General features: G+C 46.4%; 1 protein-coding gene across 4 annotated transcripts in view; it reads left to right on the plus strand.

The window, feature by feature from the left end:
* LOC112214364 (putative adenosylhomocysteinase 3) overlaps window positions 1–15,635 on the plus strand; it is a 41,245-nt gene that overhangs the window by 8,160 nt on the left and 17,450 nt on the right. The window contains exon 1 of one of the 4 annotated variants that reach the window (XM_042298109.1): window positions 14,532–14,597. The exons of 2 other annotated variants lie outside the window; for them this stretch is intronic. In XM_042298109.1, the coding sequence (XP_042154043.1) occupies window positions 14,547–14,597 (51 nt within the window). In that variant the 5' untranslated portion in view covers window positions 14,532–14,546. Of the gene's footprint in view, window positions 1–14,531; window positions 14,598–15,402; window positions 15,427–15,635 lie in introns of those variants that run through there. One more of the 4 variants, XM_042298110.1, reaches the window with a different exon arrangement.

Below are 15,635 nucleotides of genomic sequence, written 5' to 3' on the forward strand. Positions count from 1 at the left end.
CTATATACACTGGGTACCGGTACCGAGTCGATGTGCAGGGGTCTGAGGTAATTGAGGTAGATATGTAAATATATTCTAGGTAGGGGTAAAGTAACTAGGCAACAGGATAGATAATTAACCATAGCAGCAGCGTATGTAATTAGTCAAGAGTTGGTGCAAAGAGGGTCAATGCAGATAGTCCAGGTAGCTATTTGGTTAACTATTTAACTAACTATTTAGCAATGTTATGGCTTGGGGGTAGAAGCTTTTCAGGGTCCTGTTGGTTCCAGACTTGGTACACTGGTACCACTTTTGTACTGCGGTAGCAGAGAGAACAGTCAGTGACTGGAGTCTTTGGCAGTTTTTAGGGCCTTCCAATGCCACCGCCTGCTTCCACTGCCACCACCTGTTTCCTCTGACACTGCCTGCTTCCACTGCCACCACCTGTTTCCTCTGACACTGCCTGCTTCCACTGCCACCACCTGTTTCCTCTGACACCGCCTGCTTCCACTGCCACCACCTGTTTCCTCCGCCTGTTTTTTCGGCCCAGATTACACGACCACTGAGTTTTGCGAGGGAAAGCTACATTACAGTCAGGCGGGCAAATGCGCGAACAGACATTTTGTAATTCGTTCAGAGCTCACAGATGGTTGGATCCCTTCCACGGTCGCATTTAAACGGTGCAGACTCAGAATAGCATGACCCTAAAAATGACTTAACTGCCCTCAGTGTTTTATGTAATTGTACATTTCCATTGAGACAATACTATTTTCGGGAACACTTCTTACAGACATATAATTCCACAATCCCCAGCTCCCCCTCCCTTGCTTTGTTGTGGGAGAAATAATCTCTAAATTGCTTCCCGTCTGTATAAATGTTGTTTTCTATCACTCTCAGGCTTAGGCTAGATGCAGGCCTAGCTGTCTGTCACTGACCCCTAGACCTTGAGTATCTTTGTTTTGTTGTTTTAGTTTAAAAAATATATATCTATATATGTAGCGAAAACGCCTAAATCCTTAAGCTTTATTCACAAACAAGCATAAATGGCAGAACTGTTGCGGTATTAATCCGGCTGCATTTATATACACTTGGCTAATGGAGGGAGAGGCAACATCAATGAGTGTGTGGCTGGGCTTTGGGGAATGGGGCAATTTAGTGTATTGATCGTGTTTCTCTGATCAGGGAAATTATTAAAAAGCACTAGATCCCATGATCAATAGTCATTGGGATTGGTTGGTGGTGTCGCTGTCAATGGACGTTTGGTTAGGCTGATTGGATTCTCAAAACGACCCTGAGGGATTGGGACCATGACCTTGAGCTAAGTAACACGGACCCTCCAAATGTCGAGTTGGAGCATTGTTCTCATGGTGGTTGTGTATTTATCTTACATCAATTGTCAGACTTTTCAGCGGCCGCTTTTTAGAGCCTTGGCGTTATGCGTCTCTGGGAAAGCCCCCTTTTTGCAGTGATCCCGCCTGACACAAGCATATATCTGCTCCTGAATGTGCAGGTAGGTAGCAGGCAGCCACACTTAATCCCTGCTAAGCCTTGGCGTTCCCCATCTGGTTTTACATTGACTTAGATGCTTATTTTCAGTGTCACCGAGTCCGTTCTCATGGCTACATGTTGAAATGAAGCGAGGTGAAGCGAGGCCAACTGCTGGGGCCGAAGCAGCTATACTGTGCTAAAGGGTGTATTTTCTCTGTGTCCTTTTTTAAAATTGTCCTTCTTTATGGGAACACTTGTCTGTGTGTGTATAAATCAGCCGGGGCACCGCTTACATCACACCCCCGAGAGGCAGCCAAGCGGCGCTGCACTCTCCTCTCTGACTCGAACTCAGGCTCACGTAGCCATCCTCCTCAGTAGCCGTTGGAAGAGGGCACGAGACACTTCTGAGCAGCGATTGGACGGGAGCGGTCCTCTTTGGAGAGATCTCTCTGCATCATCACTCTGCGTGTGCATGATTCCATGTGCATAGACCACCCTCTTCTTATGTCATTGACGGGGATGATCCTGTTGGATCTCTCCTTTTCACCATTCACCCAGTGGATTATTGCTCAGAGTTTGAATGGGGGGAATGTGGCCAGTGATTTTCCCCCGGGGTCTACGTTAATGAAATGCGCAGAAAGACCATGAAAGCCTTTTTTAATTCATCGCCCTGCTCTTCCTGCTTTGAAAATGGCCTCCAGGTCAAAACTGCAGGCACCCATTTCCCGCCGCGCTGCTCTGCTCACACACAGCCCAAGCCACAAACACAAACCAAGTTGACATTGATAAGGAGGCATGGAGGATTCAAACGGCACTGCACTTCATATATCAGAGTGAACTAAAATGTACTGGTGTTAGAGTGCCTGGGCTGTCGGCTTGTCCATCAGGGCTACCCAATCTGCCTAGCCGTGGACAGACCCCTACGTTCAATGGTGTGGAGGTCTACCACCGTTTAGGGCCCCAAAGAGACTGTTAATGTAACAATTGTCTCTGTTACAATCTTGTGAATGTGTAGTCTTTTCCATTTGGGTTTGTGTCCTCGGAGGGGTTGTATTGCATGGTCATTGTGTGGGTTTCTTCTTTTGGATCAGTGAGGAGTGGGTGGGGAGATAGAGGCTTTCTCAGGGTAAAGCAGGGGGGTTGGTGTCCAGGAATACTGAGGGCAATCCAGCCAACGCAGATTCCGAACCCTGGGTCCTGTCTGGCCCTGCTGGTTGTCCCTAAATGGTAGCTGAGCAGGGTGAGCCTCGGGCTGTCTGTCCAGATTTCAACGTTAACTTGATTTTCCTTTCTGTCCCAGTCAGTGTCTCTGTCCTGCTCACAGAAGAAATAGAATGATTAACTGTATGGGTGTCTGACATGCTGATATGTGCAGAAAACAAGACCCCCCCCCCAGTAAGTAATGTGCTTTTTTTATTTGAAGTGAGAACCATATTTTAAAGGTAAAATAAAGTACAGAAGATTAATTGTTTTTTCATTTTGTAGCTACAAGCATATCTTGTTTTCTTGTGAGGATTTTCCACGCAAAACTACTATTTTCAGAGCTCGGCCTTCTATACTTTGATATTTCTGTTAAAATCTGTTCACTCAGCCCCACATTTAACTCCCTCTATATAGCACACCATGTACCTTTTTTATTTTGTTCTTTTTTTTGTAATTTGTATCTCGTCTCAGTATAATCAGAGGGCACTTTGTCCTGCATTATCTGGGTCTGTTTTGATCCAGTTGTCCTCTAATGGAGTGTTATTCCGTGACAGCAGGGCTGGGGAGGCTGAATAAAATGGGTAGAGTGCTGTGTGGCCTAGCCTTTCGCTCGTCTATTGTGTTCGGTGAGCCGTGGCCTGGCGGAAGCGAGTGAATGCGGGAAAGGATTGTATGAATGAGTGTACCTGTGGCCGTGTTAGTGGGCGAGCTCAAAGAACAGCCTCTTCAGTTGCTTTGAAGGTCCTGTAGCACAAAGGAGTGCTGCTGGTTTTAGGGAAGCACCAGGGAATGACGTAAGTGGAAAACATGCAACACAAAGAGCTTTGGGTAAAGCGGTATCCTTGAGCCTCAACATAGTTATTATTGTGATTTAAAATAACAATTAAATGTTCAAATGAGAGCGTCGACATAGATCGCTGAGTGGAGGAACACGCCCTGTGCGAATGGTTGCTGCTTACCCCACAGACCCATAGTTCTACATGTTCTATTTCTACGCGTCGGCTCCTATTACCTGTTGGAGCTCCATCTTCCTCGAACAATGTCACATTCTAAGAACTCCCTCCTGTGAAGGGGTCAGCACTGTGTTCCCCTCCCTCACCGAGAACAGGTGCAGCAGCCCGTGTGTGGGTGTTCTCTGCCCTGTCACCCTGGCCAGCTGGTCCCAAAGGGGGAGCTATGTTTCTCCCACAATTACACTCCTAAAAAGGACTCCGGTCAGAGACTTAAGTTGTTGACATGGCCTGTGCTCTGTTCTTGTCCTGTTAAGTTTAGCCTAGTTTTTTAGAAATCTGTCTTTTCAGGATCGCCTAGGCTATTCAATACCAGGTCTCTATGGAGTCGTCTGGCGCCCTGTTCCTCCCGTTTCTCCTGTTTGCTGACAGGCATGAACCTCGCTGTCACAAATGTTGCCAGCCAGTGTTTGGGTTGGTTGCCTGCCCTTTCTCTTGCCGGTGATATGGCGTGGCGGATGGCAACATGAGATGTTGACACAAAGTAGTGTCTGTAATAATTGGGAGAAATAATATTCAGAAGTGTTAGACCCCTCACCGCTGCAGTCAACACATGATATGGGATTTATTTAAAACAATTCTGAACAATCTGGATTTTCTGACTAATCTTTTCTGCGTTTTTATATCCCCAACCCTGATCTTTCGCCAGTCCATTTGTTTTTGTTTAGCTTTTAGAACCTGAATTCATCAAATGGGTCAGCAATCTCTGTGCTGTCAAAAGATTTATTTTTATTTTTATAAAAAAAAAGGTTTTATAAATGATTTTTTTTTTTTCAATCTTGGCAAATGGCAAAGCATCTGACTCCTGGACGGTCTGTTCCAAGAACTTGTTTCCCTGTGGGTAGCCAACTCCCCTGTGAGGAGAGCCTAAGTGAGGTCTGGGAGGATTAACAGCCTGTCGTCGCTCCCCAACAGAGACTTCCATTCTTCCTCCCGCTGACTACTGACAACCTTGCATCGGGTCGCATGTCTCTTTTTGCTCTGACTGACTCAAGTCAATTAAGTATTGGGTGGGTGACGAATGGTAGGTTTCATGAACCATGGGTCTCTTGAAGCAATATTCTCATTGAGACTAACCAGGGTAACTTTGCAGATTTGTTAGAATCTGTGGAAAAGTGGCGCATGCACAGAGTTGCAGCCTATATAATTACATAGAGCGAGAGTTTATTGTCATAAAGGGCATCATTTCAACTCAAGTACCGATAGAGATGTACTGTATGACCCTTCTATTGAAGCCTGAAGCTGTATTTTCCCTCTGAACATGGTGCGGCTTGTCCCAGTGTCCTTCCCATCTCCATTAAAACCCTTTTGAATAATAGGCATCATTCAGAAAAAATAATGTTGAAGATCCCACGTCCTCAAGCCCGGGGTGTCAGGCCAGTGGATTATCAGACTTGTTGGATGCGGACATTGGTACGTGGGGTTCAGCCGCTGGCAGAACAAAATACGTTTCCGAAACGAGTCCAGGCAGCCTAGTTTGATCAGGTTTGTGGTTCTAGTTTTCAAAAGGTTCTCTAACTAAAGCGCCCACCGCCAATAAGACTCTGAGGGAGTCTGCAGCAGTAGGTTGGTGAGATGTTCCTCTTGAAGGAAACTCTAACTTGTCGGTTAATGGGTAAATTCCTGGGGGGGGGGTGTAGCATTATGGTTAGTTTTGACCGGTATCTTCTAAAATGGGCAGTAAGAGGCAGATAAGCTGAAGCGTTTGAAGACTGTTCTCATCAGAACAATGGTACACTCATGCCAGGCTGTCCTCAGCCCATCCTGCCAAGACTCTCCTCAACTGTGCCCAGAGAGACTTATGGTGTTGACCGATTAATCGGAATGGCCGATTAATTGGGGCCGATTTCAAGTTTTCATAACAATCGGAAATCAGTATTTTTGGGCGCCAATTTAACTAGGCAAGTCAGTTAAGAACACATTCTTATTTTCAATGACGGCCTCGGAATGGTGGGTTAACTGCCTTGTTCAGGGGCAGAACGACAGATTTTCACCTTCTCAACTAGTCCAACGCAATAACAACCTGCCGTCTCTCTCGTTGCACTCCACAAGCAGACTGCCTGTTACGCGAATGCAGTAAACCAAGGTAAGTTTAATGCTAGCTGGCAACTTATCTTATAAAAAACAATCAATCATAATCACTAGTTAACTACACATGGTTGATATTACTAGATATTATCTAGCGTGTCCTACGTTGCATACAAGTATCTGAGCGGTGGTAGGCAGAAGCAGGCGCGTAGACATGAATTCAAACAGCACTTTTGTGCGTTTTGCCAGCAGCTCTTCGTTGTGCGTCAAGCATTGCGCTGTTTATGACTTCAAGCCTATCAACTCCCGAGATGAGGCTGGTGTAACCAAATTGAAATGGCTTGCTAGTTAGCGCGCACTAATAGTGTTTCAAACGTCACTCGCTCTGAGCCTTCTAGTAGTTGTTCCTCTTGCTCTGCATGGGTAACGCTGCTTCGATGGTGGCTGTTGTCGTTGTGTTGCTGGTTCGAGCCCAGGGAGGAGCGAGCAGAGGGACGGAAGCTATGCTGTTACACTGGCAATACTAAATCAAAATCAAATCAAATGTATTTATATAGCCCTTCGTACATCAGCTGATATCTCAAAGTGCTGTACAGAAACCCAGCCTAAAACCCCAAACAGCAAGCAATGCAGGTGTAGAAGCACGGTGGCTAGGAAAAACTCCCTAGAAAGGCCAAAACCTAGGAAGAAACCTAGAGAGGAACCAGGCTATGTGGGGTGGCCAGTCCTCTTCTGGCTGTGCCGGGTGGAGATTATAACAGAACATGGCCAAGATGTTCAAATGTTCATAAATGACCAGCATGGTCAAATAATAATAATCACAGGCAGAACAGTTGAAACTGGAGCAGCAGCACGTCCAGGTGGACTGGGGACAGCAAGGAGTCATCATGTCAGGTAGTCCTGAGGCATGGTCCTAGGGCTCAGGTCCTCCGAGAGAGAGAAAGAAAGAGAGGGAGACAATTAGAGGGAGCACACTTAAATTCACACAACACACCGAATAGGACAGGAGAAGTACTCCAGATATAACAAACTGACCCTAGCCCCCCGACACAAACTACTGCAGCATAAATACTGGAGGCTGAGACAGGAGGGGTCAGGAGACACTGTGACCCCATCCGAGGACACCCCCGGACAGGGCCAAATAGGAAGGATATAACCCCACCCACTTTGCCAAAGCACAGCCCCCACACCACTAGAGGGCTAAAGTGCCTATAAGAACATCCAATAGTCAAAGGTTAATGAAATACAAATGGTATAGAGGGAAAAATAGTCCTATAATTCCTGTAATAACTACAACCTAAAACTTCTTACCTGGGAATATTGAAGACTCATGTTAAAAGGAACCACCAGCTTTCATATGTTCTCATGTTCTGAGCAAGGAACTGAAACGTTAGCTTTCTTACATAGCACATATTGCACTTTTACTTTCTACCCCAACACTTTGTTTTTGCATTATTTAAACCAAATTGAACATGTTTCATTATTTACTTGAAACTAAATTGATTTTATTTATGTTTTATATTAAGTTAAAATAAGTGTTCATTCAGTATTGTTGTAATTGTTATTATAACAAATAAATACATTTCAATCGTCCGATTAATCGATATCGGCTTTTTTGGTCCTCCAATAATCGGTATCGGCGTTGAAAAATCAATCGGTCGACCTCTAGTGTTGACAATGTCTCCTCAGCAGGCCTAATTATCTCACCCTTCGTTACCTTTCAGTCAGATTTTACACGCGCTAAAGATCTAGCATAATGTTGTGTCCTAAAGATATGGGATCTCTTAAAACCAAAGCAGAGCTTAATCACATACTTGTGTTCCTCTTATAGCCCAGTTAAGACTGGGTCTGGTTTATTTGTTGAAGCTACCACTCCCCCACCATCCACATCGTAGCAGTCCAGGCTCCAACCCCTGTTGTTACTGCCGAGTGCACACACACAGGGCCTGCCCTAGATGTGTCTCTGTACAGCTCAAGGGTCACAATGGAGTATGCACACTTCACACGCAAGGATCCGTTTACACACACACACACACACACACACACACACACACACACATGGATAACTTCCCTCTCCTGGAATCAAAGACAATAAGCCTTCTCTCTGTCTCTCTCACTCCTCTACTGTACTTTTCCCTGGGTTTCACAATGTTCCTCTGCTGTAACACACTGAACTGTGAGCTCTCTGAGAGGATAAGGACTCTGAGGAATGGCCTGTCCTGGCTGCTCCTGTTGGCATTGCCAAAGACCTGACTGTTCTGGCTGTGCCATGCCATAGAGACGGCGCAATCCATGTCATCTCTGTCAAAGACGTGTCACTGTCCGCGGCAGCCCATTTGGACTGTCCTCTGTTTACCTAACACTCTGTTAGGGAGGGAGTTTTCCCTTCCCGTCAGCTCGTCAAATGACTTTACCTTTGTCTCTCTGAAGCGGAAAAACCCCCACCACATCAAAGTTCAGTTTGGTCCCGCGCTCTGTCCTGGTGCTTTTCATTGCCTCGTTGTTTGAAAGGTCAAACTTCTTCACCGAGGGCGGTAACCGATTTCAAAATCGTTTTGTCTTCCCATGTTTTGTTAAGTTTGGCAATGCGACATGGGGGGGGGGGTTGGCAGAGGATGTTGGGAGATTATATATTTGAAATGCCTCACTCACTCAGTAATAGCCGTGCATGCCACTAGCTAAATGACATCTTGGGATCTGGTCAGCTTCAGTGGACAGACTGATTGACTTCTCACGCAGTCAATCATTACATTGCAGGCGCCTCTTCTCAAAAGTGTTTTGAAAAGCGACGTGAATTAAGCTGGTCTATCGTCAAACTCCAGGCCCCCCCAACGCGCTCTGTGTGCCCCCCTCTGCAGATCAGTGTCCAAGCAGTGAGCACCCAGCCCTTTTGCGTGCATTCCCCCATCTCCTGTCTGCCAATGTGGGCTCCACCCTGCTCTGTCTGGGGGTAGGCTAGTTCCCATGCTCCTGTTACAAAGGCCTGCGCCTCAGTGTTTAAACTTCCTTCAGGGCGTCACGTGACACTGACTCAATTATATTGCATGTCATGCCAGTGTGGGCTCCACATGCAGGCTTATCATTGTCATCTGCCCAAAAGGATTTGGTGCATTATTGATAGCAATGCTTCTGGGTGCGTTGTTTTTGTGGTACCTCTCTGAATGCGTCTTTGTCTGGTTGTGGATGAGCAGAGGAGACTGGAAGTGAACTTTAGTCTGACTAGTGTTTGCCTGCTGAATGCAGTTCTGGAGTGAAGTAGATGCCTTGAGGAAGGTCTGTGGACTGGGAGAGAGAGTGGGGAGGCAGAGTGATCCCACATGTAGGTGCGATAGTCTAGGGATTTGGCCTAACAGTATCTTGCGTCTCTTTCCTATGCCAAGGGGGAGCATTTTCATTCAGGAAAAAGGGATGACGTATTGTGTAGTAAAGATGAGGTAGGCTAACCTAAATTGAAGCTATAAAATCGTCTTTAGATAATACCTAGGTGTTGGTGGGAACCAGAAACAGAATGTGTTGCATATTTGTGTTTTATTTTTTTATTTTATTTTGACAGGGAGTCGTCCTGAGAACACAATCATTATATCTATAATTTTCTTTTACATCCAATACACGAAACGCAAAACAAAACCATAGAAAACAAACACATTCTTCTTCAATCAGCCAATCAATTCATCCAATTTTAGTGTGCCTTGGGGATTTTCCCACAAGTAAGGGGCAAACCAAATAGTAAAAACAGATGTACCTAACTCAGTGGAGATGGATAGGACAGCCATCACTGAGTCTGTTATCTCGTACGTTGAAGTTAACCATGTAGAAAGGTACCGCTGGAGTTTATGCCTGGGGAGGGGGGTGTTATAAACGCATCGATCTACGAGCCTCCAGCCTACTTTCTGATCCAGAAGGACACAGGCTGGGGTTGACACGCTGTCCTCTGAACCTCTGCTGCTGGAGAGAGTTCTTCTCCCATAAACAACCATTCCTGTCCCGGTAGAAAAAGCTTTTTTTTATCAATTTGTTTGATTTTGTAAGAAAGTGGATTTTTCTGCCTCTGTGAGAGTACATTTGTAACATTTTCGCTCATGAAGGGGGTTTTTCTCATGGAAGAGGAGTAGTTTTTTTCCTAATAATGGAAAAACAAACACATTTTTATTTGTCAATGCAAATGCATTTCTTAACATTGTGTTAATATTTCCCTTAATATGTCCTGGCCTCCCTTCATTGCTTCAAGGGGCTTGTGTGTCTTTCCTGGTCTGATCCAGCTGATGTGCTGTCATGTCAGGAATCAGGATAGCCTGCGACTCCTCTTCTCCCCATCCAGCTATGAGCCCTCCAGCCAGAGTATAGCTCAGTCTGTAGCTAGTGTTGTCAGAACATCACAAATAGTACTGTAGAGCAGGGCCTGCCTGTCAGCTGCAGGGATGGAGGACCAGAGTTCTGACCCCTCACACACATACTCCCAACTGTGTATACAGAGTATTTCAGCAGGCTGATGTATGGTTGTAGTACATTTTATCATGGACTCACTCTTTCTCTGTGTTTCTCTCCCTATTTAAAAAAAATAAAATAAATCACTTTCACCCCCCTCTCTCAAACGGTTAATTCCTCTTCCTGATGTCAATTTATGGCAGCCCCCCACTCACCTCTCTGATTTCAGAGAGGTTGAGTTAAATGCTGGAGACACATTTTCAGTTGAATGCGTTGTTGTACAACTGACTAGGTATATTCCTTTTCATTTCTCTCCTTTCCCATAGTCCTCCAACCCATCCTGTATCATCCACCCAGGCCTGTACTGGTCCTATGTGTCTCTGGCACCTCCCTCCCTGTCTGTTTATCATTCTCTCTGTTGAACTATGGACTCTGCCTGGTGTGGATTCCACAGTATCAGATCGGATCACATCTGTGCCTGTTTATTTTTCTCAGGACTGTAGCTTAATGCTCCGTGCTGTTTGAAGCCCCTCTTCTCGCTGTTCTCCTGGAACTCTTTCCAGGGCTTCAGACCCCATGGCGGCTGGTTGCTCAGTGGGTATCGCTCTGCGGCTTCGCCCTGGAACCGCTTACCCTGCAGCCGACCCTAGTGAGACTGGGCCTGGAGCAACACGCATGCCGGCCTCCGGCTCTCCCACTTTCAGCTCCGGATACTACTATAGTAATATGACTAGTATACACTGTGGCCAGTATACTAGGTACGCCACACCATTCATGAAAGTGGATGCCTCCTACAGAAAGTAGCTTGCTTTATAAAGCAGCCAGACAGGCATCGAGGCATTCAGTTACTGTTCGGTTGAATGTTAGAATGGGCAGAACGAGTGGCTGAAGTGACTTTGAGCGAGGTATGATCGTCGGTGCCAGTATCTCAGAAACCACCGGCCTCCTGGGCTTTTCACGCACGACCGTGTCTAGGGTTTACCGAGAATGGTGCGACAAACAAACAACAAACGTCCTGTGGGTGGGGAAAAACATCTCGTTGACGAGAGAAGTCGAGGGAGAATGGTTCGATTCGTGCAAGCCAACAAGCGGGCCACAAACAGGAAAATAATGGGGCAGTACAACCAGTGGTGTGCAGAACGGCAACACGGAACACACTCCTCGTCGGTCCTTGTCATGGATGATGGTGCAGCTATTGCAGCAGACGACCACACCGGGTACCACTCCTATCCGATAAAAACAACAAGAGGGGGCTCCAGTGGGACGGCGATCCCCAACACTGGACAATTGAGGAGTGGAAAAACATTGCCTGGTCCGACAAATCCCATGTTCCTGTTACGTCATGGGGATGGCAGAGTCAGGATTTGGCGTAAGCAGCATGAGTCCGCAGCCCCATCCTGCCTGGTGTCAACGGTACAGGCTGGTGGTGTAAGGGTATGGGGAGTGGTTTCCTTGCACACGCTCTGTCCCTTGATACCAACTGAGCAACGTTTGAATGCCACAGGATATCTGAACATTGTTGCTGACCAGGTACATCCCTTCATTGCTACAGGGGGGTCCGACCCAGTACTCGATCTGTATCTGATAAACCGGCCACTGAGTGTATATGACCAGAGCATATCAGACCATATACCGTGGGTATTATATTTTCAATTATTTGTATTTATTTAACTGTTGTAATTATGTCGTGAACCAGTTTTATAATAGCAATAAGGCACCTTGGGGGTTTGTCGTGTATATTGCCAATATACCCCGGCTAAGGGCTGTATCCAGGCACTGCACATTGCGTCGTGCTTAAGAACAGCCCTTAGCCGTGGTATATTGGCCATATACCACACTTCCCCGGGCCTTATTGCGTAATGAGACCTCACCTTTGGTGGTCTTGGGCTTTTGGCAGTTGTGTAACATGACTGACTGGCCGCCTTGCCAAGCGAATACACGGCCACCTGGTGACGCCAACCTTGCCGATGTAGGTACCTCTCTGTCTGGGCCGAGGGAGCACAAGGCACCTGTCACCTGTCCTCCCCAGGCACTGTAAATGTGGCACGGGTTGGTCATTTTGGGCCATGGGGGTGCCTGTGATTCTGCCTGGCTGGCTGGCCAACATTGACCTGGTTCCTCTCTAGGCTACAGTCAACTAGCCATGCCCAGCTCCAGCGAGAGGTGACCGCACGCTCTATTCCGCAGTGTTGGGTTAGCATCTATTATTTACATCTCATTAGCCTTGCAATCACTGAACATGCATACTCTCTGTATAATGCGCCATGGTGCTGTGCAGTGCTGCAAGGTTAATGCCATTAATGCAGACTCTGCAGTAGGATGCAGGGAGAGAGAAGGCTAGTATTCAATACTTTGCAGCATTGGTGTTGCACCAGAGAAAGCTTTGATCTCTCAGCGACCCCTGCCCTGTCTCATCCTGGATGTGGGATTAAGACGAATCATTGGTCCAGTCTGATTAATCCATTTCTGTAGCATCTATTTAATCCACAAAAATTGACAATTAGGCCTAGCTATGATTATTCCCTTAGCCGCATTGGGGAGAGATCCACATGGTTGCCCTCTGTCAGTGATCAAGATGAATTGCTGCTGTTCATATTTCTAGATGAATGGTCATTCCCCCCCCACTACAGTCGTCAGTAATATTTTCCTCTAATCTGTTTAAACATCTCCTCCCTCTGCTCTGTGATCAATGTGTTTTACTGTTCCGCAGGAAATGTAGAACGGTAGTTCATTCATCATGCCCTGCTGATAATCCTTAGCCTGCCATCCAAACGGTTTCCCCTGCGTTTCACTGTCGTGTCACTACAATGGTGGGCCCAGAGTTCAGTCTGGTTTAACTGGGTTAGGTGATCCTAGTGCTGGGCCAGAGTGCTGCTGTAGGGCAGGCAGTTTACCCTGTACCCTGCTAGCAGTCTGTGGTCCTCCCTCCCTCTCGCTCTTGCATAAACCATCAGCTCTCACTAGCATGTTAGCTAATGCTACGCATGCAGCTGTGAGCACATTTTTCAGATCGAGCATCATTTGGCTTTTAGAGTGTAACATTACGGTCATTTGAGGGAACAAGGGGGAAGTTTAGTTGAGTGGCATGTAATCCGTTCACATTCTCTCCAATCATTTTCACTCTTCGCTTTCCTCAATGCAGCGGTGGATGGATGTCAGCGTTCTGAACGGAACCCCTTTTCGTCAGCCTGTGGTTGCTCATGCGTTCATTGAATGTCCTAACACGGATCATGCACGTCAGCCTCACTTATATTCCCCTGATGGCCTAGTCTAACACGCATTACCAAATGGAAATGATCTATTGCCGCGTTCCCAATTCTTGGCACTCTTGTCTCCTATTTATACGTTAGTACTCTTTATATGTTAGTGCTCCTGGAATGTGTCAGCAGTCAGCCGGTCTGAACACACAGGATTAATGCTTTGATTACTGACCCTCGGTCCTCTCCTCCTGCCCTATGAAACCTCGTAGACCTGTGTGTGTGTGTGTGTGTGTGTGTGTGTGTGTGTGTGTGTGTGTGTGTGTGTGTTGGCTGTCGAAGAGAAGTTTGCTCCGGACACTCATAAGGTCAGGAGGCACATGTCCAAGCAGTCCGTTTCCGTCGCACACTAGCATGACGATCTGGCATAAGGACCAAGTCGGGTGGCCAAGTTTGAAATCCGTTTCCTGTTGTTTGCCCCTCTGTGACCCTTGGTTTGAACTTTGATTAAAACAAGTAACAGACTAAAATGTTTTTGCAAGAAGATGAAGCCAAACCTTTTGATGCTATGTGATCTCTCACCTCTGGGTAAGTGGGCATGGGCTATTGTGAACTGCCACCATAGAGCTCCTGTAGGTCTCTTTCTTCTAGGCTACAATATTTTCTAGTTCAGCGACCTTGGTCTCACACAAGCAAAATGGGCCTAATCACTTACACAAAGTCTCTATTGTCTGTCCCAGTGGTGGCAGACCAGGGTCTCTCCTTGGCAGAACCCACTGTCCTGATTTCCCCCCCCCCGATTCTGAAGTAACACAGCCTCAAAATACAGTTCTGCAACCCTCCTTCCTACCATTTTTCACCCTGGGTCCACCGGTCTACTATGAATGACCTCAATAGTCTCCAGCCAAGAGCCTGTTGTGGGTCACACAGTTTTTGGCTGTGATAAAGAATCCCCAATCCAATTCAGCCTGGGAACAAATAACAATTAAACAAGTAGAGGGAGAGAGGAGTGGGAAAAGCAGAAGTGGGGAACAATTCTGCTTTGTTTCTGAGGCACAGCACATGGGTGACAGTCCAGACCAGTCCGGGCTGGATCGGGGGTAAAGCAGCCTGGGTAAAGAGGGTATAAATGGACAAGGCCCATAACTGCTAGTTTTCCAGACCCACGCCCTCTAGTCCAAACACAGTTTCTCACCTCGCACCAGGCCACTGAGTCATGTTGTCGAAGAAGAATGACGACAGTGGAGGTGAACCCAGTAGGAGAAAGGTAAGACTGGAGGAGGATGGATTAGGTTGGGACTGACAAGGCTTCGGTAGATTTAAATGAAATCTACATATGTGTACAGGCGTTTATGGATCTCGTTGTTGTTGTTTTTTTCTCCAGTTTTCCGGACTGTTTATATGAGTTCGGTCAGTACCGTGCATGGTTCTAATGCCAGTGTTAATATAATACCACGTGTGACATTCTTCTGAGTGAAGAGGAAGGAAGCCGAGTGGATACTTGAAAAACCCGACCTCCTATCATGAGTACGCAAGACCTTTGCCTCCCCCGTGACTCATATCCATTTGGTTGGTTGGTGTGAAATCCAGATTGCGCAACCACGAGTCACTCCCACTCCCTCTCGGTATTTCGGTAGTCACGCCGTAGCTTCCTGTAGAGAGAGGTGGACGGGCGCGTCTGGTACTCTGGATGTGCGTCAGACACTTATGGGCTTATTTCAGCGTGACTGTGTCAGTGTGTTGTGCGTACACACACACACACTCATTTGACGGTTTACGCTTTTGTTTTACGCTCCGACGATAAGTGGAATGTTTACACACATTGAGGTGTAGTCCAGGTGCTTGAAAAATGAAACCCGGATAAAAGATTTCAAGAAACATTTTCAATCTCAACTCTGTTTTTGTCTGAAATCTCCCAGTGCTCATATTTTTGTCCAGATTGTGAAATGTTACATAATCGCTCAACTATGCCGCTCTACATCACTGAGATTTCATACGTTTTTACATCCGGTTTGATCATAACATCATCTACGGCATCGCTTTCCATGTAGTTTCTCCATTAAGTTGTGTCCGAGTTGCCGGTTTTTATGACGCCAGTAAGTAATCCATCAATATTACCAGCAGCAGGATTAACTTATGTTTCCTCCAAACCAAAGCTGCCTCCCTGGCTCTGGCCTGTTAGTAGAATGTAGGTCTAACATAATGTTACTGCAGATAAATCGTGATTTTTAACCCGTGGTTGTGTTAAATCAATCACTATCCCCGAACCCCTAGACACTTTCCCCCACACCCCTTTTAGATCATA

This window comes from Oncorhynchus tshawytscha, linkage group LG15 (assembly GCF_018296145.1).
Source record: "Oncorhynchus tshawytscha isolate Ot180627B linkage group LG15, Otsh_v2.0, whole genome shotgun sequence".
NCBI classification, from domain to species: domain Eukaryota; kingdom Metazoa; phylum Chordata; class Actinopteri; order Salmoniformes; family Salmonidae; genus Oncorhynchus; species Oncorhynchus tshawytscha.